The sequence below is a fragment of the Suncus etruscus genome, chromosome 4 (assembly GCF_024139225.1).
Source record: "Suncus etruscus isolate mSunEtr1 chromosome 4, mSunEtr1.pri.cur, whole genome shotgun sequence".
Taxonomy (NCBI): domain Eukaryota; kingdom Metazoa; phylum Chordata; class Mammalia; order Eulipotyphla; family Soricidae; genus Suncus; species Suncus etruscus.
The window spans coordinates 24370434-24396841 of NC_064851.1; the positions used below are offsets into that span (position 1 = coordinate 24370434).

Consider the following 26408-nt stretch of genomic DNA (forward strand, 5'->3'; position numbering starts at 1 on the left):
TGGTTCTCCCAAAGCCAGGGACGATTTCTGAGTGAATAGCCGGAAGTGACCCGAGTGTCACCAGTGTGGCCAAAAACCAAAATATTAAAAATCAGAAATAATTTTTTAGTTTCATATAATCTGGCCCGTGATTACATCATGAATGGAAAATATACATAACTTTTATATACATAATGCTGAAGTCATGATGCATTATTTCAGCATTCTAAGTCATATTTTTTTTTCTTCTGTCCTACACTGTGCTACTAGGGGTGCAAAAGAAACAAGTCTACTTTGGTTTTACCTAAAAAAAAAAAAAAAAGAGCACGCAGGGCCGGAGAGATAGCATGGAGGTAAGGCATTTATTTGCCTTGCATGCATAAGGACAGTGGTTCGAAACCCGGCATCCCATATGGTCCCCTGAACCTGCCAGGAGCGATTTCTGAGCTCATATCCAGGAGTAACCAACCCCTGAGCACTGCTGGGTGTGACCTCCCCCCAAAATTAAAACAACAACAACAAAACACTGTTCACTATGACTTTGTAACTTACAATCATGCTCTAATCCTCACTTCTTGGCATCTACCCTAAGTACCTCAAAACACATTTTTTAAGATTGTACTCTTTATGTTTATTGCAGTTATTCACAAGAGACAAAATCTGAAAACAACTCATTTCAAGAGCAGATGAGTGGATAAGCTGGTATAGATACACAATGAACTACTACTACTCAACTATATAAGAAATCACAGAATTTGTTGCAATCTCTGGAAGAAATGAGAAGGTATGTTGAGTGGGTTATCAGAGAGAGAAAAATACAGAACAGTAAGGGAATAGTTAATAGTTGGACTGCCAAATTGAGTTTGCTAATAGGATGTGACAGGTGGGGACCTTGAGATATTAATGGAGATGCAAAACTGGGTGCCAACCTGCAGTACTGTATTCAAAGGCCACCCCAGTCCTCAGAGGGTCAGTCATAAACCAAATGCAGTAGCACCTCATACTGTGTTCTAACACTTGAACTATATCTCCGTCTTTGCTATTTGCCTTATTTTCTGTGTGACTATTGCTATTCATTCAGACTAGCCCAGAATCTACTCATGCTTTCCTTTATGGCTTAAAGACTGTAAGTTTATCACCTAATTCCTAAAACCATTAGTTATTGTCATCAACTATGTATCTTTAAATACATTCATACATCACAACCTAAAAATGAGGGCTTGAAATTTCAAAGTCACAAATTATAATTTTTAGTAAGTGGTAATAAGTGTAATGAGAAAATTCCTTTCCTTTAGGTACTAAATCTCTATATAGTCTAGAACTCAGGTTGGTTCCAAATATTAATCCACAAAATGAACCACCTTTCTTGGGGAAAAATAAAAGGCTAATTTTGAGCTATGATAGTAAGATAAATACAATCTGACATCTTGCACTGTCAGAAACTATTCAAAACACCAAAGGATTGAGACATTTCAGAGACACGCAAACCAACTTAAAAACATCCCAATGGCCCCAAATGAAGTAATCTGATCAACATTATGTATTTAAGAAATCATACTAAAACATGCCATACTCTTCAGAAAGTGGAGCACATTAACACTAACCTTCTTAAGGTATGCAAGACTGAACTATTGCCCAAAAATAGTCTGAGAAGGAACTTGGAAGTGGAATCTCAACAAGTACATTTTATTGATAGGGTTCTTTACCTGTTAAATTGCTGACCAATTACATCACAAAAAAGTACTCCAATTAATAATTATCCTGTGATCAATATTTCCTGTATTAGAACTCAGAATAGAAAATGCAGGGGGGGGGGATTTCAAGTTAAATCTAGAGCCAACAACCATAATAGACTAGTACATTATTACAATTTTTTCTTGGGTTTTTGGGTCACACCTGACAGCGCTCAGGGGTTACTCCTGGCAGGGTTGGGGGACCATATGGGTTGCCGGGATTCGAATCACCATGCCTCTGCATGCAAGGCAAACAAGCCCTACCTCCATGCTATCTCTCCAGCCCCCACATTCTTACAAATTTATAATATGAAAAATTAGATCATGTGGGGCCATTTGCGACTTGGTGAGGGGCACTTAGGGGTCACTCCTGGCTCTACTCTCAGAAAACGCTCTTGGCAGGCTCAGGGACCATGTTATGCCAGGAATCGAACCTCAGCAGTGTGCAAGGCAAACACCTTCCTGCTATGCAATCTCTCTGGCCCCGTTTGCAAATTTTCTAAATTCATGCCAATGTTACTTAAAACATGGCCCTACACCCTTTCCTTTGTTTATTCCAAGTTATTTTCCGATTATTTTATTTTGAAGACCAATAGTACACAATACGTCCACACACACACACACACACACACACACACACACACACACACACACACACACACATCCTACCCCTACCTACCTGCAACAGTCCAAGAAAGCTTTCAATGTTTACTGATAGGCAATAACTGCAACAGCCCAAGAAAGGTTTCAATGTTTATTGCAATACTAAAAAGTGGAAATCAAAGTGTATATTTCAGATTGGTAACCATGTAAGGCCCCCAGTTTTACTCTTAAGTGTGCACTATTTAATGTTCAACAAATGTTAAGCAACCAAATTGAACCATGCATTTGTCAAGTCTTCTGTATACCTAATTTTTCATATATTCAGAGTGAAAAAATCTTTGATTCTTTAGCTCCATGTATTTTGAAACTCAGTATGTGTACTTGAATCACTTATGAAATACAAACCAGTCTCCTGTTTAGCATTACCGCCTTTGCTATTTCATGCATAAATATTTGTGTATATTTTGTGTATTCATTTATTGAGGTAAATATGCCCTTTAGATGCGGCCCCCAGACAGATACCTTTATTATAAACACGAGATCTAAATTTGAACTAAAACAAATAAAATTTTACTTAGTTCACATGTCTCACATTGTTTCTTAACCCTTTAAAGAGCTTAATTTTTAGGCAACAATTAATGTACAGATTTCTACCTGGGATATATTTTTTTGGGGGGGTGTACCACCCTGTGGCGCTCAAGGGTTACTCCTGGCTCTGTGCTCAGAAATTGAACCACCATCAGTCCTGGGTCGGCTCGTACAAGGCTAACGCCCCACCACTGTGTATTTCTCTGGCCCTGTTAAAGAATCCTGTTAATAAATTTTCAGATTTTGAGAGGCCAATTTCACTGATATTCTTATAGTTTCTACAATATATAGGATGTACACTGTCAGTTATTTTAAATATACTACACCATCTTTTGCTTTGCCTCTGGCACCAAACCATCATTTTTATTTACCAGTATTTTCAATTAACAGTACTGTGTGCTCAAATGCTTTTTTAGTTGCTTTTGGGCCATACCTGGAATTACTCAGGACTTACACAGAGTAGGTTCAGGAACTCTAAGGTGGTATTAGACACTGAACCCAGATGCATGCAAGTGCCTACTTAACTATCACTCCAGCTCCTGTACTGCAGTTTTATCAAGGGCTTTAAAACATTAGATTGTGTAACAGCTAAGACTTGGAATCAACCTAGATGTCCAATAGCAGAGTGCTATCATGATGTGGTGTGGTATATATATACATATGTGTATATATATATAAATATATATATATATATATATATATACACACACACACACACACACAATGGAATACTACATAGCTGTAAGAAATGATACAATCTTGTAATTTGCAACATATATGAAACTGAAAGGTATTATGTTAAATGAAGACAAAACAAAGATTATCAATTATAGGTGTAATTTATAGTAACTGCATGAAGAAACACAACGGTCTAAATGTTGTTTCAAATCATTGGCTCCAGAGTCTAGTTGAGAAGGAAAGAAATTGAGTGGAAGAGGAGAAACACAAATATGAAAAGAGGGGGCAAGGGGCCAAGCAGTATCAGGTGCATTGGTGGCATTAAAAAAGGACAGACCTAAATATCCAAGCCAAAGGCAACAGTGGAATCAAGAAACCGAAACTTTAACAATCTAAACTTAAAATGGACCTATTATATTATTAGACTGGGGGACAAGGAGTTATGGGATAAACCTGGAGAAAAATGGTGGAAGGAAGTAAACAATGGTGGTGGCATTGGCCCTTATAATTGTATGTCTGAAATCCAACTATGAAAGACTATAAATTGCAATGGTTTCAAAAACATTAAAATAATTGTGAACTAAAAGTCTGACTTCCAGTATAACTTGATTTTTGTTTCTGTTCTCGCTGATGTTTTTTGAAATTTAAAATCTGAAATATATCTATCAAATGAAAATAACTATCAATCTAAATTTAAATATGGCTGGTTTTAAAGAAAATTATATTATTACAAATTCTAATACTGGGGGACAGCAATTAAGTCAAACAACTTCATATTATCTTTAGGTTTGTAGATGCCCAGTCTTCATGATAATCTAAGTGATCACGGCTATTTCATTTTGAGGCTAGAAACAAAATTCTGTTCTGAGTGAAACGTGAAGGTCTTAATTCAGTATTTTCCATCATCCTTTGTACTTAAGAGTTCACTGTGGACCAGTTTCATGTTAACAGCATTATGTGTGGTTCCTTCTTTCCCCCAGTTTCCCATAGCAACACTGTTAGGTTCTCTATACAGAATTAAATGGATCTCTTGTTAATTAGCTCACCTCATTCATCAATTAACATAACCTGCAAGAGTACTGAATGAAGTCCAATTCCTTAAGTTTTTTTTTTTTTTTTGGTTTTTCGGGCCACACCCGTTTGATGCTCAGGGGTTACTCCTGGCTACGCGCTCAGAAATTGCCCCTGGCTTGGGGGGACTATATGGGACCCGGGGGATCGAACCGCGGTCCTTCCTTGGCTAGCGCTTGCAAGGCAGACACTTTACCTCTAGCGCCATCTCGCCCCCCAATTCCTTAAGTTTTTATCTTTTCAGGTAAGACCAGCTTTCCATTTGATCACTTTATGTTTCTCATATTTTTCAAGAACAATCCTTTACTAGATTGAGGTTAACAGGAAAGCAGTTGTCCTATACAATTTTTAGCTTCAAAGCTAGGTCCCTTTCACCACTTGAATGATAATCTTTTCCTCAAAATCCCAAGTGTTTTAATTAACTACTAGAGTAAATATTTATTATAAATACATTAAGTATCTTCTAAGGCTGGTATACTTTTTAAAAATGCCTAAAAAGGGCATTCAAATATTACTAGTTACTATATACAGGAATAAATTAGCTTTTGCATTTGCACAAATGACTTAACACCTTCAACCACTAGGTGCACTTCAAAAAGTCTAAAAAATAAATTAACAGTTACTCATCACTTTCAGTGACTATATGAATATAACCTTGGCTCTAAGTACTACTTGGATACCAATTCTGATCATTTAATGGTCAAGACTCCTGATAAGGTGTCTAGCTAAGGTAAAATTACTTTCCTTGTCCAAACTCAATAGATACCTAATAAATATACCTTCTGTGATCTACCGTATTTTCCGGCATATAAGACGACTTTGGAAACAAAAAAAATCAACCGAAAATAGGGGGTTGTCTTATACGCCAAGTATATCCCGAAAAATGTTTCAATATGCCGCTAAACGAAAATTGTCTGAATACTGCCACAAAACAAATTTTCCAACTCGATCCTGCACCAATCACTGCAAGGCTGCTTGGACCGCCTCTCTAACTCAGCCAATCCAAGCAGGCTTTTTATGCATGCAAATTAGACAATGTTCTGTATGAAAATTACACTGTAAAAAGCCTGCTCAGATTGGCCAGAGTCAGAGAGGAAGTCTATTACACTATACCCATTGAACCTTTGCTTGTTGTGATTGGCTGGCTCACTATGGTACAGAACGTTCTGTCTTATACAGTGAATATAAAACTTATGTTTTAACTGTAAAATTAGGGGGTCATCTTATAGGTCAGAAAATACGGTATATTTCCTTTCCATTGGAGAATGAAATTGATATAGGAACCAAATTAAACCTGCCAATATAGGAAACTGAAATGAAGAATATAATTTCCTTAGTTTATATGAAAGAATTCAATAAAAATCAAAAAATATGGGGCCGGGCGGTGGCGCTGGAGGTAAGGTGCCTGCCTTGCCTGCGCTAGCCTAGGACGGACCGCGGTTCGATCCCCCGGCGTCCCATATGGTCCCCCAAGAAGCCAGGAGCAACTTCTGAGCGCATAGCCAGGAGTAACCCCTGAGCATCACAGGGTGTGGCCCAAAAACCAAAAAAAAAAAAAAAAAAAAAAATCAAAAAATATGGGCAGAGCAAAAGCACAGCAGTCATGGCATTTGCCTTGGATGAGGCTGGCATGAGACTGATCCAGGCTTGCATTTTAATGACCCAGGTTTGAACTCCAGCATCCCATATGGTCACTATATGGTCTCGAAAGCCTTCCAGGAACGATCAGTAGTAAGTAATGCCTGAGTGCTGCCAGGTGTGGCCCCAAAATCAAACAAACAAAACAAACAAACAAAATAAAAATAAATACTTAGAAGTTAAAAGGGACAAAGTCAGGAAATGAATTGTGAAGACATATTTTACCAATAGGATGTAGTCAGTGAATGAGACATTTTCTCAAGATCCAAAAACAATTGTAAAGTAAAATTGACTGTAAGGAACTTAAGAACAAACATTAAGTCAGAGTTTAAAATTCTAATTTATTTCTAACAAACACCACTTGATGCTTGACTCACAGGCTTTATTAACATTTGTCTACAGTATCATTTCTTTATGAAATGAACTAGTACAGCTTAGTTAAACCAAATGAAATCATAATCATCTGAATTGTCTGTAAACTACTATTAGCTAAATTTATAACCTTGCATTTGTTTAGTACAGCCAAAGTTTTAAATACAGAAAGCACAAGATAAACCAATGGTAACATGTGGAATCTAGATCATCTGGGCAATTTAGAAGGACTTTTAAAAAGTCTGAGGCACAATTACAAGAGAGTAAAAGTTCTTGTGCAACCTACAGTAATTGTAGCAAAAACAAATTAAAACGTTAAAAATAACGGGAAGTTCATTGTAAAAATACTATCAAAATATTTCTACTTCAAGATATTTTGTTTTCATCTTTAGATCAATTGAAGAGAAAATTCATTTATTTTAAAATAAAAAAGCCATAAAATTTTGGTCTGCCTACTAAGGAAGTACTTTTTAAATGTTTCCATTTTTTCAATTGATGTAGACATTAATGTTGGGGGAAAAAATTAAAAACAGGTAAAAAGGGTACTGCGTCCCATGACAAAAAGTCAGTTCCAAAACACAATTGCCGATTTCCCTTAATATACTTACCTTGTATTGTCACTGTAGATACTGTTAAGAGAAACCTTTTTTTTTTTGTTTTTAAACCAGAGACAAAAAGAGCTTAAGTGACCAGATTAAAAAATAAAACTCTGGAAGTATTTTAAGCCATAAGATATTTCAAGTAAATAGGAATAGTATTATTTCTTGTTTCTGGCGGAAACAAGCATTAATTTCTATTCTAAAATTTTTCTTATTCAGTGTTTAAACACATCAAAGCAAATACTCTTTTAATTCACAATCTTTCTTTTGATATTTCACAAAAAAAAAAAAAGAAATATTACTTCACAAGTTTTCTTAAATTTTCTCATTATGACTTTGCTTTGTTATCCCATTGTGATATCTGAATTTTTGAAGGGTATCGCAAAAAACTTCTTATATATTAATAAATTTTGGGAAATAATTTTCTTATAAGACAACCATAGCAGTAGTGAAGAGATGAATTTGTTAGACATTCTCAAATTATGAAACAGAACTCAAGAAATAAATAACACCTTCCTCCTGCTGAAACTTACAGGTTTTTTTTTTATATTAAATGTTGTGATGCATGAAAGTACAACTGTGTAAAAGACAATGATTCTAAGGCACCCTTTATGAATAGGGAATTTTAATGTTTTCAGTTGGCTGTTTCACAATTAGATTAAACTTCTTTTCTAAGAATCACTTTTGATATCTGTTAATAAGACAGGTTGATAATCTTTTTTCAGATTAACATAAGATTGTTACCAACAACTTTACCAGTCTGGTCTCCATGCCTACAGTCAGGCAAACTAAGGTAATCTTGTCTTAAGTCAAAATTAACATTGTAAAGATAAAACCAAAAAATCAAATAAAAACAAAACATTCTATTCTGGTTGATGACTTTAAAATGAAGCAAATAGTTGTAAATAATAAATAGGATATCTATTTTTTGGAACATTATGGCTTAAAATACTATTTAATTTTAATTTTACAAAAAAAAACCCCACAGTTGTATTGTTCTGAAAAGCAATGAAAGGCATGCACCTCTACTAGCTGATTTAGCACTTCTGACCAAGTAAGACACCAACTTCTTAAAAAATATGCTTCATGCACTGCACTGGTTTGGTTTTGTTTTGTTTTAGATGGAAATTTTAATACATTATTTCTTTTTCAAACTTGAACGGGAACCAGAATGGGATGATCCAGAAGATGACCTGTGGTGCCTGTAAAAAAAAAAAAAAAACAAAAGTACATAATCTAGCAAACTGAAGTTAGGTATCAGCATTCATTCATAAGAGACTATATAAGAATAAATAAGTATCACTCTGGCAAAGAAATTAAAATCATAGATCCACATACATGTAACATGAGCCCAATAATAGCATTAATATTAAAACTACAATTTAAAATAACTTTCCACTTCAAAATCTAGCCTTCTCTTAATTACTTAATATAATTAAGGAAACTCTTGCAAAAACACGTAAAACAACATACACAATAAAGGCATATAAATTTGATCAACCTTTGATTCACTAGAGTTGTATATATATAAAACATTAACACAGTAGGCTCTCTCTTTTTGTGTATCAGTACATAGCTAATTATACTTTTAGTCAAAGTCGTACAAAGTGATTATTTTAGTGTTATAGTCTTACAGATAATATAAAAAAAAAATCAATATATCAACCTGGGTAAAGTAGTGGTGTTCCGAGGGGTTGGCCCTGGGGCTCAGGATTGCTTAGCGTTTTCACCAATCACCTGGCTTATGGAATAGAGAACATGTTCATTAAGTTTAGATGACAACAAAGGGGGGGGGGATTATATGTGGCTAAGATAAAAAAAAACTGTGAAAGGGGTAAGAAAGCAACAGATGCACAAAAATAAACTAGTTTGTGAAACCTTAACACTAAATTTCAAATGTGCAGAAGCAAAATTTATTCTTTTCTAAGTTGAAATTTTGAGTAATCCTATGATTGAACCCAACTATAATAAGACTTTACTTAATTCTTATACAAAGTCAGAAATGATGTGAAAAAAATTGCTAAGATTACAAAGGAAGCCATTAAAACCATAAAATTAGACAATGAGAACCTCAATGGTTGAGTAAGTAGCATTTTGTTTAAAAGAACACTAATACTATTTTCCAAATTTTAAAAATATCAGTAAATGTCTTTAAAAAATAGGATTCAGACTGCAACTTGAAAAAAGTCTATTAGCTACAAGAACTTTATAAAGGGCATGAATAACAATCTGCTATAAAAATGTATACACATGTATTTCATGAGGACACATTTTCAATCAGATACACATTGAATACTATGATCTTATTTACTGTAAAATCCACAGCATCGATAAATATAAAAACCTCTGAATCAATCCAATAGTTTTGAAACAAATATTAAAATATTGAGAGTTGGTCATGATTATTTACAAAAAGAAATGTAAACAGCAAAAGTGATCTGATAGTGGTAACTGGATAGCTGGCTTAAGCTCTAACTTCTCTAAACAACCTGATAAAGGAACACAAAACAGATCTTTTTGAAGTTCAAAGTTGAAAAGTATCACTCAATGTTTAAAACCTAATTCTTGACTTTGAAGTTTAATTATCTATCAACACACGTAAGAACACCCATTCTTATTTCTACAGAAACCCAAACCTTTCAGGTGACCGTGATCTTGTTCGTCTTTTTTTGCGATCACCAGATGAAGAAGATCTAGAACGACTTCTCTTTCTGTTCCTCTCAGGAGAAGATGATGAACTTGAATAAGATCTTTTTCGTGGGGAAGAAGAGCCCCTGTGGGACCTGGAGCTGGATCTTCATTAATTAAGAAACAAATCAAACATTTCATTAAAAGAAGAAATGAATAGGTCACTAAGTTAACAACAGTTCCAAAAGTAAACAAATAGGATTTGTAACTATGAAAATTTTATGAGGAATACTTACTGCAAACTCAAGAGAAGATGCCTGGTTCAACCATGAAAACAATTCTATTTAAATACAGTCAATTTCATGTCTTTCTAAAAACTTAAGTGTTCATCACTAATAAATAGAAACCACTTTAATAAATTAAAGTAGAATTTTACTAAAAAAGACTTTCATTTTAACATGCACAAAAACAGCAAAACATAACTTCATCCGCACTTTTATGTTTAGGTAATAAATTTCTTCAATTGTGAAAGAGTAGCTTATAGCCCACCTCTTAAGGAAAATAAAACTAACATTTTCTGGTGCAATTTTATGCAATATATTATTAAGTCATGGTAAGAGCAAGGAGGGGGGAATAAGAATGAAAAACAATAGTTAACTACTAAACCACTAAGATTCAAATAATAAAATGAATTACTTTAAGCTTGATTTATGTTAATATTTACTTATGAATGACCACTATGAAGTATAAAGTGTTGACATTCACATGTTCAAGGCAGAAATGTACAATTATTTAAATGCTAAATTTTCTTCATTTGCATTATTTTGGTTGAAGGGTTTTAGCTTAAACTTCCCAAAAAATTCACCTTTGGGCTTAAAATAAAATCAGAAAGCCCAAAAGGAGAATTCTTTGGAAAGTTATAAGCAATGGAAAATTGTTAGGGGCGAATATGGCTGTACTGTAAATTTAAGTTAGTGTTCCCCAAAGGGAACCAGTACTCAATGATTTTCACTTAAGAAGTACTAACACATTCATACAAACTCACTGAATCCTTATTTTTATTGGCTTAATTCAAGGGTTTGTCTTATTTCCCCCCTGCATATTGAACTGCAGCTGTCCTCTAAAGTCAGATTTGGCTTTAAAATGCCACTTAACAATTTTAATAAGAAAACAGAAAAGATACACTAAAGTTTAAAATTTCATCCAATTACAATCTTATTTTCTTATCCATGTTAGATGCCTATAAACAGATCAACAAATTAACCTAAACACTGAGAAAACCAAAATGAATAGTATTTTAAACAAAAGGGGATAAAATGCTGTCTATACAAATTTTACTAATTCAAAAGATAAATACTTCTCATCAAACTTACTTCCATTAATAAAGAACTTTGAGTAAAGGAAACCAGTGTTATATTTTATAAACCACTTACATTATAGTTTCCTTATATAGGTCTGACTACATGCAACTTGAAGTTGACAACAAGACCACATCATACTTTATCCTAAACATTTCTTCTATTCTTGATTTCTGAGATTAAAGTGTCCTACATATTTTGTTGAAAATATTCTGTGTAATCCTATTGTACATGAATCTATCTAAAACTCAGAAACTATTTGATATAAATTGGAACAATGTAAATACTTAAACAATTGCACTGCAATACAATCTTTTAGATCCAATTATTTTTCTTTTATAATTCAAGTGGATCTTTCATAATTGTTTAACTTTAACTTAAATTATAAATTTAACACAAATATCCTCAACAATGATGAAACTTTGCCTCATTTTACTTCTTCATATTTTAGCACAAAAATAACAAACCTTACATAATACAAAATAGCCACCTTAAATCAATCATGGGAATGTCTTGGCACACTGCTGATAATGGAAACATCTCAAGGTGAGAAAATTAAGCTGATGGCAAGGGCATTAGTTTTCTAATGCTAAAATAAAATTGACAAGTAGAAGCAAAATAAGGAAAAAAGCAGCAACACCTGCAGCCTTTAACTATTTCTCTCTGATTTACAGAGAGATGCTACCTCATTCACCTTGATTTCGACCCACGAGATCTCGAACGTTCTCTGGAACTGGAACGAGATCTTGACTGCGAACTGGAAGAACTCCTTGAACGGGACCTAAAACAACATGGAAGGATTTTTTTTTCTAGAACAACATATTTACTTTTGTGATATGAATACTGAAAGAAAAATATTAGAAATCATTTTGTATTTTAATATTTTTAAAACGGTATTTTAGAAAATTAAACTTTTTTCCTATTTTAATATTTATGTCCAAATTTAAACAGTTGTTAAAAATAACTATCGGTGTTTGAGTCTGACTTCGTTACTCAAAAAATTTAAGACTACATAAAACATCAGCATCATGTTTTAATATTCATATTAATATTTAATAGCCAGCCAGGTTTTAAATGGTCAAACTTGTATATTTAAATTTGCTATGTCTCCACTTCTCTCATAAAATCTATTTTCTAGGTCTCCAGCTAGCCTAACGAAATAATTATAGGTATATAAGTTTTAGTTTCTATACTTTTCTGCCAATGCATAGCTAAATGGAAATATCATAACAAATCTGTCAATTTTACATATTTACAGTAACAAAACATAGAAAACAAGGGGTGATATAATCCATTTTAATTTGAAAAGCAAGAAAAATAACTCTATTCATCAATTTGGCCCTTAAAATAACCTGTAAAACAAGATTACACTTTCATCTTAAAACAACTTTTTATATTGTTCTTTCAAAGAATCATTTGTTTATAATTATCTATTTGTTAAATAATTTTGTAGCTTATTTTTATTTCTAAATGCCATTAAATTCACTGCTAACGGCTTCACAAAACCACGAATTCTTCTAAACTGTTGATACGGGATTCTTTTTTTCTCAGCCAATATTTTATTTTTATTGTTAACAATAAAATAGAGGATATTCAGCACTGCTAACAACATTTTCAATTAAATCCTTTATTCTCAGACATCTTAAAATTATGAATATTAACCAACTAGAGTATGGCTCAGCATGTTCTTTATTTAGAATATCTGTAACAGAGATAAATTACAAAACCATTTAATATAAAATCATTTGATGCCTGAAAAATTCCTGTCCTAGATTTTAGCATCACTAAAAATATAAATCCTTATTCAATTAAAAACTTTGAAATGTAACTTACATAATTAAATGTCACTATGTGACTGAATTTTAATGTATTTCATAAAAGTATTGTTAAACTAAAGATGCTTCAAATCTGAGTTTGTGACAACAGTATCATGTCATTAATATAGAATAATTTATCTTTCAAAAGATAATGAAATCTCTAGAATAAAAAGGAAAACTTATTCAGTCAAAACAAAACAAAACAAAATTTATAAATAAGGAAGTTAGATACCGACATTTTGACTGGTGTTGTTACCCTTGACCTGTACCCGTTTACCTGGACCTAGACCTTGAACTTGAGGGGGAGGATGAGCGAGATGAAGATCGTGAATGAGAAGATCGAGACTTTGAGCGGCTTCGTCTATTAGATTTCTTTTTATTACTATCTTCTTCTTCACTGGCATCAAGATTATATTTTGAGAGATCAGCATCATCTTCATCCTCATCCTAACAGAATTTACATTAAGATATTAATGCCACCAGTTCTGTATACCAGATAACTTTGTATAGATATCACATTTGTTTGTTTTTGGGCCACACTCAGTGGTGCTCAGAGGTTACGCCTGGCTGTGTGCTTAGGGATCATTCTTCGCAGTGCTCAGGGGACAATACTGAATGCCAGGAATAAAACAAGGTAAGCCACATGCAAAGCAAATGTCCTACCTTCTGTACTACTAGCCCCTACCTGCTGTACTGACTCTAGCCCCCTGTAATAGCTATCACTTTTATCAATGAATTCATTCAAAATTTTGACATCTGAATACTAAAGTTTTTATCTCAGTTTATTAACAGCTCAATGACTATTTTAGATAGTACTTATTTCCCCCTTTCCTCTTATAAAGCATTCACAAATAATATGTCAAGAGTGTACAGTTCTTTTTATTTATATATTTTTTGAGGTTAAGGGAGTTGGGCATATCTGGCTATGCGCAGGGCTTACTTCTGGCTCTGCACTAAGAAATCACTCCTGGGAAGACCCTACAGCTGCTCTGACATCAATCTACTCAAAAAAAAATTCCCTTAACACTAAGAAGACTTAACAAAAACAATGACCTGCTTACTGGACAGGGCTTGCTGTATTGCCCCTTAATTGTGAGGTTTGTCTATAACACCACCTGGAAGCAATCCTCTATGACGGAAGACCCTACCACTGCTCAGACATCGTCCTGCTGAAGAGACTTCCCTTAACAATGAGAAGACTTAACAACGACCTGCTTACAGGACAGGGCTTCCTGCATTGCCCTTTCATGGTGAGGTGAAACAAGAAGACACTCCACATCATGACTTCAATTTAGGATATGCAGATTCCAGAATCTTTAATACAGAAACATGATACCAACAACAGAGACTGTGTGAAAAGTGTGTTGGCACTATGGACAATGTCTTGGATCGGACGATAACTTGCCTGAAGCCTAGAGTTGGTCTTATGCCAGGAAACTTCAGGGGTAGGATCTCTTTGTATTTAGGCCAAGGTTATTCCTTTCCATGCCTCTCATATTTTGGTGGGCCTATGCAAACAACAATTGCCACTCTAACACCATTTTTACTGTGCTCCTTTGACTCTAATCCTTAAAATGCACCCACTTAAAATTTGAGGTTAAATGCACCCACTTAAAATTTGAGGTTAACTTAAGCTAATATACATGTACATGGAAATGTAAAAAATACTATGCCTCTACTGTTTAAGGAGTTACATAAGTTTTATGGCTTTAGATTGCCTTGTGTGCTGTTAAGAAATATTATGTGCTACAATCTGGGGACTTGAGGGACAAAGTAATTGTACATGGATTCTGTTTCATTTATCTTAATGTTCTTTGGCTGAAAGTTCAAAGTTAAGATATCAGCAAGGGGACTTCTGAGAATTATGTTATGGCTGATTGTCCTTCCACTGTAACTTTACCTTGTCCTCTTTCTTTGCATCCTTTGTTCTCATGATTCAAAATAAAAAAATTAAAAAAAAAAAAAAAAAAAAAAGAAATCACTCCAGGCAATTCTCTTTCTCTGGACCAAAAATCATGCAATTCTACTCAAAAATTCTAAAATCATTTTAAGTCAGTGCATAACGTTTAACCTTTCACTATGTTAAATTTCAGGTATTCTCCCCAACTCTGGAAACTGTTTCACCATTAGCTCAATATATTGACAGCTACCATTCTTAAAGCAAAGACCAAAGAAATGTCATTTGTCTTTCAGAACCTGCTTTTTTTCTCCAAAATTGACTTTAGTTTCATTTGAGAATGTCTTGAAAAAACTAAATGTACCATTTTACCCTTTATCAGGATCTAAAAGTAAAATTTGGCTGAGCCACAGAAGAAACATCAGAAGACTTAATGTTTTTGCTTTTTACTGCATTGTAATTATCTGCACTATGAATGATTGGGTAGGGGGGAATGCCACACCCTGTTGTGCAGGAAGGGGTCAAGGCACTTGAGTTGCAAGCAACAACCCTAGTTTGATCCCTGGTTTTTCAAGTACAGCAGTAATAACTTTTTAGAATACCACTGGGAGTAGCCTCTAAGCGCCACCAAATGTGGTCTAAAAAAAAAAAACAAACCAAAAAAGACAACATAGTTCCTAGTTAGGAAACATTTGAAAGTGCTGGCTTCACCAGTTTTTTAAACCTGATTGTTTTTGATTATTTGGGTCTAAACTCATATTAATTTTCTCAGTCTTCACCTCTAACTCAAATGAAATAAAAATAGCTCTTCTATAGATCTGTTATCATACTGTTTATAAAACAGAATAGTGCTTGGAAGAGTGTAAGCTCAAAACCTTTGCAAAACTAAATTATACAAAATGTATTTTTGCTTCAAAGCATAAAATACAACAGAAAACTGTTTACCTCATCTAATTTATATTTGGAAAGATCTCCATCCTCATCCTCTTCTTCTCCCTCAGATTCTTTATCTTCAACTTCCTTTAAAATAGATGCAGGACCAACTGCCTTCCCTCTGTATTTTTTCTTCTTACGTCCAAACTACAGAAAAAGTCATTACATTACATTCTGTCAGCTGAAAATCCAAAAACTTTCTTATATATTTAATTCAATGTATATATTTTTAAATTCATTACTCCAGTTACAGTTAGGTCAATGATGATTATCTACAAAGCTGCTATAACCCTACAAAGAAGTCATTAAAACATTTCTACAGAAAAACAGAGTGTTCTTACTCATTTGTGGGATATATGTATAAAAAAATTAGATAGCATGACAACAGAGATGAGGGCCAGTCCATGGCAGGAAGCTTGTCATAATAGTGGAGGAGTACATTTACGTGCAGCCAGGACAGAGAAAAGACCACTATGACAATGTTAATTGGAAATAATCACTGAACAAGAATTGGGTGCTGAAAGGCAATAAAGTGATAGGCATAATATCCCTTTAGCAACAATGCTAAATGGGTATCTAAAAGCAGGTAGAGGGAGGAAGGGTGGGAGGACAGAGAGGGAGATGAGGGGAGGGAGTGAAGGAGGGAGGGAGAGAGGGGGAGAGGGGAAACACAATGAGAGAGGGGAAAAGAGAAAGAATGCCTGCTGCAGAGGCAGGCATGGGGGAGGGTGGGAAGGAAACTGGGGACATAGGTAGCAAGAAATGTGCACTGGTGAAGGGTGTTGTACACTGACTGAAATTCAATCATGAACTGCTTTGTAACTGTGGGAAAACGGTATTAAGTGCAACCATATAACCACTGTGTTTAAATAAATTAAAAATTACATAAAAGCTTACCCCTGCATTTTAAGACTATCTTCAAACATGTTTCAGGTTTATAGTCACCATATACACTGTATCTTACCTCATCATATTCACCATCAGATTCTTCTCTTTCTATGTATTCAACATTTTCTCTTTCATTAAAACCACCTCCATACCCTAAAATAAAGAGCATAAATGATTATCCTATGGAAATCACTAAAATAACAAAACTTGTACAAATCACCTCTTATCAATAAAGTAAATTTTAACAGTGACAGTGCTTATCCATCTAATAGCCTGTAAAAATAAAATGAAACCTGATGGTTTTTTGTTTTTTTTTTGTTTGTTTGTTTTGTTTTTTGTTTTTGGGTCACACCCAGCGGTGCTCAGGGGTTACTCCTGGATGTCTGCTCAGAAATAGTTCCTGGCAGGCACGAGGGACCATATGGGACACTGGGATTCAAACCAACCACCTTTGGTCCTGGATCGGCTGCTTGCAAGGCAAACACCACTGTGCTATCTCTCCAGGCCCCTGATGTTTTTTTTTTTGTTTTGTTTTTTAAATCACTATAGAGATGATTGACCTTAACTGGAAAATACTTTTAACCTCTCCCCAATTTCAAAACATCCTATAACATTATGTTACACATTATGTTGTACACTTGAACTAATGAAAAAGTATAATAAGGAAAGAATAGCTGTATTATTATTTAGATTTTGGTTTGGGGCCATCATATCTGAGGGTTGAAGGAAGGCACTCCTCTTCAGGCTTTGAGCCAAGGTCAACCCTGGGCTCCAGAAAGTAAAACAAACCCTTGACCAGCAAGCCATATCCTCAAGTACCCATACGGCTTATTATAATCCTTTGTCCACATTAATAATCCATATTTGAAAAATGACAGACAAGATTTAGAAAATGAGTCATATCTCATTTTTCCCTGTATACAAAACTACTTTAAAATGAATGTAACAGTTTATCTTCTCAAGATACTGTCCACAAAAAATCTGTTCATAAGACTACTAGGGCATGCTGTGTGAAATTTACAGCCAATCTACTTCATGAACGCTTTCCTTATACGTAATGACATCTGGGGCCAGAGAGCTAGTATAGAGGTTAATGAACGTTCCTTGAGTTCCATTGACCCCAGTACAAATCCTTGGTACTACAGCACAGCTGAAAAAGAAATACAGCAGCTATTATGGGGAAGGGGGAGGCGGGGTAAGGAATAAAATGATTACTTCCACTAAGTAGTAGTTATAGGTGAGTTAGAGGAATAATGGCAAGAACTGTGTTTCTTTTACAAAGAGTGTCTTGGACAGAAAGATAGCACAGCAAGTTGAACTACCTAGCATGTGGAAGACCAGCATTGCAAGTGGTCCTGAGCACCATCACAAGGAGAAATCACTGCACCAAGACAGTAATAAGCCCTAAGTATGAATTGTAGTATCCAAATCAATATATATATTGGAAAAGACTGCTTTGTACAAAAATGAAGGAATCACTAAGATTAACATGCATATTGTTGGTGATATCTTAGAAAGAGCACTCAATTGATGAGGCCTGATAAAAGAAAATCATGTTTAACCTTGACCATGAGTTTGACATTTAATGGTACTATTTGAAAAGGCAGCTGAATATTTTAGATTAGAACCAATAGAACATTTGGATTTAAAAATATCTCAAGACACAATGTGGCCTGCAGTGTGTCAATGGTAAATAAACAGAGTTTCAGAATTCCAAGGAATGAGCAGTAAGTATCCCTGGGCCCTTGCATGGGAACCACAGATCCCATAGACCGAGAATCGTTGAAAGGGGCACTCTCACCCTCCTGATCACTTTCTCGGGAAGCATCCCATCCTCTCACTCAAGACCCATGCCCATAAAAAAGAGCTTAGGAAGTAGGCCTTGAAGAACTCCAACATTCTAGAGATAGGTAGTAAACTGTAAAGGATGAAACAAAAAACAAAAGGGCATCAATAAATCAGACATGCCTGAAAGTGTTAACAGGAGGATTAGGGGGCTGGGTGGCAGAAGGGAGAAACTCTTGTCATTGGATAAATCCACCTAATTGGTATAAAGGCAAGATCACGTCCTGAAAAATGAAGAGTAGGGTTAGGGTCTAAGGACTGAAATGGAAAAATATCTCTGACTTTCAATCATATTGTCAAGTGAGATGTGAATTAGAAAAAAAATAAATGGAAGAAACATAGATTTTCTGTTGAAATCTGGACAGTCCCCAATGGGTCTTTTATCCTTAGTAAAAGAGTTTAAATTACAGAACTAAAGAAGAAACAAAGTAGATTACCAAATATAGGACTGATAGTGTAGGAAAAAAAACAAAGTCTTCGACTATAGCATGTCTGAGTTGAATAAGATTAGATCTAAATCATGCAGATACCATAGTTATGTTATTGGCTGATAATGGAAAAACTGTATAGGTAAATATTTTCATCTTACTGATAACAAGAAACAGAACAATTTTTCAGGGTAACTGTAGTACCATTTTAATTAACCTATAGATTTTCAATACCAATTCCAAAAGAACTTCAAAATTTGTAATCTGTATTTTTAAATAATTTCTCAAATGATTCCAATGCATAGCTACATTTACATATTACCAGAACAATATTAATTACTGCCTTATAAAATTACTTTAAAATGTCTTTTTGTCCTTAACTAGGATTGTAAATTTAAAAAAGGTATTACTCTTATCAATAACCAAAAATCTAGACTACTAGAGGAAAGTTATTACTAAAATTAACTTAATGTTACTACTTCTTTTCAGTTGAATTTTGTCATACAATGTTCCAACACTCATCCCACCCCTTCTCATCAATGTTTATTTCCTGCCTCAATTTTCCCAGTTAACCTCTGGTTCTACCCTCAGTGGCAGGCATGTTTCTGTTTTTCCTTATAGGCACTGTGGTTTGCAATATTGTTACTAAAGGAGCATCATGCACATCACTTTACTTCATTTCAATTCCCAATTTTTGTGATCATTTCCAACTATTATTTTGATAGTGGCCCCTTTTCTACCTTAAATTTTACTATTTCTTAGAATAAGGCGTCCTTGGTGCCAGAGAGATAGCATGGAGGTAGAGCATTTGCCTTGCAAGCAGAAGGACAATGGTTCGAGCCCCAGCATCCCATATAGTCCCCAGAGCCTACCAAGAGCAATTTCTGAGCGTAGAGCCAGGAGTAACCCATGAGTTCTATATTTTGGGTGTGACCCCAAAAAACAAACAAAAAAAGAATAAGGCATCCTTTACTGTGTATTGTAAATTATAAAACCAAAGATGACATTCCCATGTTCATTGGGGGGGGGGGAACAACCAAGTTAAATAATGGCAGTGTGTGGAGAGATAATAAAAGGGTTATGGTGCCTGTTTGCATGCGACAATGCATTGCCAGGTGTGTCCATTTCTCCCAAAGCCAAACAATGGAAAAGGACTAAGCTCAAAAACAAGCACATGCAAAGCAACATGACATAGGGAAGACCCAATTTAACCCCAGCATCGCATAATCCTGGTATCACAAGAAGCGACGCCTGAGTAGAGATGGGAATAGCTAGCTGCTAAAGCACTGCCTTTTAAACCTCTTCCTCCCCACATTCCTCCATCAACTATAAACAACTGGAGAATAAACAGAATCTTTAAATTACATTTTTCTTATGACATTAGTGACACAATTATGAATTACATTTCAAATTATTTTAAAAACAGAATGCAATTGTATCTTACCTGTTCTTTCCTCTAACTTAGCATACTTTGGAGTATTACACATGTTACACTCTGATCTTCTGGCCCAATTCACATTACTGCAACTTTAGAAGTGATAGAAGTAAAAAGTACTGAACTAGCAAACTCTAGAAAAATAGAACATTTTTAAAATTCTAGAACTTTAAAATAAAACTAAAATGAAATCACTATCAGAAAGAAATGTTTACTAAGGATACTAAAAAAAAGAAAATATACAGTGAAAAATGTGCTTTCCAACAACAATCTGAACTATTTAAGCAGAGGCAAAGACTTAATGCAGTATGAAGCATGCTTCTGTTAATTTTATAAGGAATATATAATATAATTTTATCTTTAGAGATTCTCATGCCTTAAGTGGAAAACCGATATTTTAAATTGAGTTTAAGGTTTCACTTCACTTTTAAGGTTTGACCTCATGTAAAATAACTTTACATTTTAAAATTTCCTTTAATTTTTGCTTATGATTTTACTTCAAGATTAATTTCATTGCCCAGAGGGAAAAAATTGGGGGGCAACTATTTCAAATATACATATAAAACTCAGTGATTTAATTTATTGCTAGAAAATTCCATAAAAAATTTATCAACAGTATCAAAAAATGAGGTAGGCTCTATTCTGATCTAGTCCACTTTCACTTATATTTGATTTATTTGCCTAATATAATTATTTAGAAAAGTCAATTTGAAACTCAAAACCAAAATTCTAAAACTAACTTAATAATCCCTATGAAATACAACTTACGATTCTGAAATTTGCAAATAGACAAAATGAATTTTATGGTATATTTCACATAACTCTAAGAAAATATGCTTTAGTGCTTACATTAACAACTATTAAAATTTAAGAGTTAGTTATGCAACAGATTTTATTTAAAAGTTTACCAGTTTGTTAATGTTAATAAGAAAAACTGGTAACACAAGTAGTGTATAACTAATAGTCCCAAGCTAGCTATTTTATTATGGTTGAGTAGATTTGAAATACTTACGTTTTACACTGCCAGTCATTAGCACTAAACAGACCTCGGCTTTTTTCTGCAAGTGTCTTTCCTATTTCAGTGCCCCCAGCTTTCATCATTTTAGCCTCAGTTGTTTTTTCTGAAAATAGAAAGTTAATCAGTATCATCTGGGCAAGTAAAAATGACACCTACAAACCCATAGAAGGTAATCAACATCATCTGGGTAAGTAAAAAAAATGACCCATGCATGAGCATGCGTGCATACCTCCCCTTATTAGAACCTTCGTTAGCTGCTTACCCCGACCACATCTATTACAGCTGGTTCTTCTGGCAAAGTTCACATTTCCACATCTGAAAAGAGAGTAAAAACATTTGTAGTTATCTTTTAAGTCTCAACTGAAATACATGTATACAGATTTTACATATGTAGATACAGAACTTCCCATGTCACCTTAGTAATGTTAAAAAAAAACTCCTAATTTAGGCAGAAAAATATAAGATCTGAAGCCATCAGTGCAAAATAAGAAAGTCCAATCTTTTACTTCATAATTACATAATTCTGGTAAGTAATTTAGGATTTAGGATTGTTATGCTTCAGAATGGCATTGTTTATTACAAAATTTCTTGCATAGTGAAACTTGACTCTACTTCAAGAGTCGGACTGGACACTAGGCAATTTAGAAACATTTCAAAAATTAACTCCCTGGGCTGGAGAGAGTTTAGGGCCTAGATCGCAAACCTGTGGCACGCAAAGGCCTTGCAGCTGGCATGCGGCGAGTGTGCCAGTGTCTGCTTTGCAGCTCACCTGGCAACAGGGCCGGACTGGCCATTGAGAGGACGGAGCAGTGTTCGGCAATTTGGGAACTCAGGCTCAAAAGGTTAGCCATCACTGGTAGGGGATAAGGTGCTTAACTTGCATGGCAGAGCACTGCACAGTGTGGCTCATCCATCCCCTGGCACTATAGAAAATGATCCCCATGTAAATGTGGCACTCCACCTTACTCCCAAAATAAACACCCAATACAGAAAATATAACATACATAAAAAATGCATGAAGAACTTCAAAATCCTATGAGAATTAGATAAATCAGAAGTTTCACAGATCTTTATTAAAAGCTTTTAATGAAGATGTTTAAGGGGGAAAAAAAGATTAGTCATAATGACTATATTTAGGTTCAGCTTTTTTGTTTTGTTTTTGGGCCACACCAGCAGCACTCGGGTTATTCTAGCTCTGCGACCAGAAATCGCTCCTGGCAGACTTGGGGGACCCTATGGGATGCCAGGAATTGAACTGGGTCAGTACCTGGTCGGTAGAATGGACGGCAAACTCTACCGCTGTGCTATATCGCTCTGACCCCAGGTTCAGCTATTTATAAGAAAATATTTTCGGGTTATTTATCCAACCTGTGGCTTTTTTTTTTTAAAGACAGTAACAACCAATCACTTTGAACTGATATAAGGCTGAACAGTATATCCCTTTTGTGGGGGGAGGATAAACCACATTAAGTCCAGAGCCTCAAACTCTGCACTTTATTTCTAGCCCTCACTTTGTAATAGCAGTTAGAAACAGGAAAATTACAGTAATTTAGGGGTATTGGCATATTGGTAAATGTATACTAAGTACTCTGAATCCCAAATGAAACTTAAAACGTTAAAAGGCTGGCTGAATTTTAAGTAGTAAACACAAGCAAAATAAGAAAGCAGTCAAAGTAATTCTTAAGAGTCCCCCCCCACCTTTAAAAATATTATTTTGAAAATGCTTTCTGGGCATAACAAAAATAATCATTCTATTCATAGGCTGCGCCTGAATTGGGAATCTTTTTAGAGCGACACCTCAACTATTTGGGTATGATGTCATTCCATACACTGTCAAAAATCACTGTGTGTTAGAAAACTGCCATCATGAGAAGTGCGGAGAGGTTCACAACCATTTGAATGTTTCAACCTACGGGTAGCTAGTTAGCATCAGTAGTAAAGCAAGTCACAATTATGACTGTCTTTCCCTACAATATAGACAGACCTAAAAGCCTTCAGGTACTCTTAATCTTCGTGAAATCGAGAGCCGTCAACTTACATTTTAAACACACACACACACATACACACACACACACTTTCATTCCACTGCTTAGCGCACTGAAATGACACGAACTTAATCCTTCATGGCATTAGATGATTGCAAAAGAGAGTGACAGCTCTCAATAGACGAACGAATATGTATGTATTTGCTGCATTCCAAGCCTTCTGGACACCATGCTGCTATTTCCTATACTTTCTTGCCAAGGGAGCAAACAACCCGCTTACAGGTAGGTCGGTCATCCAGCAACAGTGAGACTGGAATGAAAAACCCCAATTGGGGCTGCTCCCTGCCTCCCGGACCCACCACCCTAGTGCTATTAACTCTCCAGGAAGGCTCAGTAAACTCCGTGCCCAGCTTCAAAGACTTTCTTTTTATCTTCGAATGCATCTAAGTCATGCCTTCCGTTTCCTTTGGAACCTTTTACTTTGCCGAACAGCCCATTCCTACCCTCCCCATTCATTCATTCCTTCGACACGACTAGCGGACCGTTTAATATTCCAGACGACAGGAGGGAGAGAGAGTTGAGTAGCTTCCACGACAGTCTGGGAAACTGAAAACAGACACGTTGCTGGCAGGGTGGGTCGCTGCAGAAGGCTGGGGAAGACTTCGATTTCCACCTAGGGGGGCTCAAGTTTTTTTTTTTTTTTTTCCTTCTTCTTCGAGGGGTAGGAACGAAGTCGGCCGGGAAAAAGAAATCAGAAATTCCCCTGAAGTCCTAGCAGGGCTGAAGTGGGTGGCTGGGTGGTTGGGGATCAGGATGGGGAGAAAAAGTTAAGCCCCAGGACGAGGGGTCGAATGAAGGCGGCAGCGTCAGCAGCAGCAGCAGCCAAAAGCTGCCAACGGAGAAACTGGAGACCGCCGACACCACCACGCTCGTCCCGCGAGCCGCGCGGTCAAGTGGCCACGAGCGGAGTCACGTGACGCCTCGGGGAGCCAAGTTGCGGCGAGCGGGGTCACGTGACCCCTCGCGGCTCCAACCCCGGAGCCGGCCACATCTACATCCGGGAACCCTGGAGAGAGGCGGCGGCGGCGGGTGGGTGTGAATGGCGTGCGTGCGTGTGTGCGTGTGTCTGTGTGTGTGTGACAGGGGGAAGGCCAGGACCGCACGCTCCGTGTCGGAGCTAGAAGGTGCAGGAAACACTCGACACAAAGATTGTAGACACAGCTCCACGCAGGCCCGGGGAAGCCACCTTCTGGCCCAGCCGCCTCATTCCGGCTGGAGGCCCTCGCTCTAGAAATCGCACAAATAAACCGGCCCAAGAGCAGCAACAAACATGAGGAAGCGCCCCACCAACACCACACACACACACACATCCCAAGACGATCCATCTCAATTCCCTACTCTTCCCGGAAACTCACTTTTTATCCGGGCAAATCCAGTCCCCGTCACTGACTCGGAAATTCTTGGTCGACATCTTGAACGCAGCCACCACAGGACACCCTCAGCGACGTCTTCGCGGGAGGGAGGAAGCGGGCTTGGGGGCCATCGGCTCTCGAGGCTGTCCTGAAGAATGCCTGATTCGAAAGATCACGCAACTTGGTTTCAGAGGGAAGGCTCAAGCTCAAGTTGAGATCTCAGTTTTATTTTTCAGAGTAGTATGTCTGAAAAAAATTTTCCCTAGCCGAAAAAGCTAGAATAGCGATGCTTTCTTTAGCGTCAGGTGACAGGCACGTACAGGGACAGCCCAGACGTTTAGGCCTCCGTGGCACTAGAAGGCTCGAAGAGCCCCCTATAGGCGGGAGGACCCCACGGAAAAGTACTTCCGGCAGAGTGGGCGGGGCTAGGGAGGCGGAGGCGGAAGTGACTAAGAGCATTTTAAGTCTTCAGGCTTTACCTTTAGGTGCTCAGAATTTAAAGGTTTCCAAAAGTGCGTTTCCCTTTTTGAAAAAAAAAAAAATTACTTAGCATTTGCACTCAAATCCAAATTGTTTTAAGAGGAAGAAACAGAATTTTGCACCCCAATTGCACTCCAGCTACACTTGTTCCCTCCTCCCTTGCGGGTCCACTGTGGAGGGGAGTGGGTTTATTAATTATTTGAAAAATTATTTTAATGAAGGATTTAAAAAAAATCTCTTTTTGCTTTATCTACGTGGAATGTTGTTCAGGAACATGATTTTTAAGGGATTTATAAATTATGTAAATTGCAGTGTGTTCAAGATTACAGACCAATCATTTTAGAACAAAGTTAATGCCAAATACGTCAATTTAGAGACTAAAAATTAACCAAATCTTTTCTGTTTCCATCTCCTTGTCTTCCTCTAGAAGGAACACGCTCTTGTTCCATCTTTGGGTTTGTTTCTTTTTGAAATTTTAGTATGTATACATGTATATTGGATAGATTGTTGGTTAATTTGATAGATTGTTAGTCTTTACATGGATAGTTGTGTAATCATCTGCAATTTTTTCCAAACAATAATTTACTTTTATTAATTTTTACTAGATCGTTGTATTTGCATATACTTGTGTTTTATTTTACTGCCACATAAAGGTAATAAAATGAATTGTTTAAGAATTTATCCCTTTTCGTTTTACTGTTTTCTTAGTTAAAATTTTAACAATGGTATGAGACTGGAGAGTACAGCATGTATGACTCTTGAATAAAACAGTTCAATTCTCAGCACTCCATATAGTCCCCTTTAGTTTGTATGGTCTCCAGCGTTGCTGCAGGAGTAATCCTGTGCACAGCTGTCCCACCCCCAGGATTAGAACGTTCTTGTCCATGGATTTAACAAATATGCAAGCAGTTTTCTGGAATAAGCATATACAAAAGATTGCAGCTCATTTCTAGATATAACTTTTTTAAAGCCTTTGACATTTGTAGCATCTTTCTCATGTAAAGGTTCACAGCTATTTGTTTT

At 36.0% G+C, this 26408-nt stretch overlaps 1 protein-coding gene across 2 annotated transcripts; it reads right to left on the minus strand.

Annotated features, from left to right (window-relative positions):
- Positions 1-6617: 6617 nt before the first annotated feature.
- Positions 6618-25026, minus strand: ZRANB2 (zinc finger RANBP2-type containing 2). 2 transcript variants are annotated; one of them, XM_049772079.1, is made up of 10 exons: positions 24909-25026; positions 21771-21823; positions 21503-21611; positions 20500-20582; positions 16859-16935; positions 15907-16041; positions 13342-13511; positions 11942-12028; positions 9898-10056; positions 6618-8463 (listed from the first exon to the last, which is right to left on the minus strand). In XM_049772079.1, exons 1-10 carry the CDS (start codon positions 24962-24964, stop codon positions 8400-8402), a joined length of 993 nt encoding a protein of 330 aa, XP_049628036.1. In that variant the 5' UTR covers positions 24965-25026; the 3' UTR covers positions 6618-8399. The 2 variants fall into 2 exon arrangements, with proteins under 2 accessions (XP_049628036.1, XP_049628035.1); XM_049772078.1 differs by lacking the exon at positions 6618-8463 and having other exon boundaries at positions 9537-10056; positions 21738-21823.
- Between the last annotated feature and the right edge of the window lie 1382 nt (positions 25027-26408).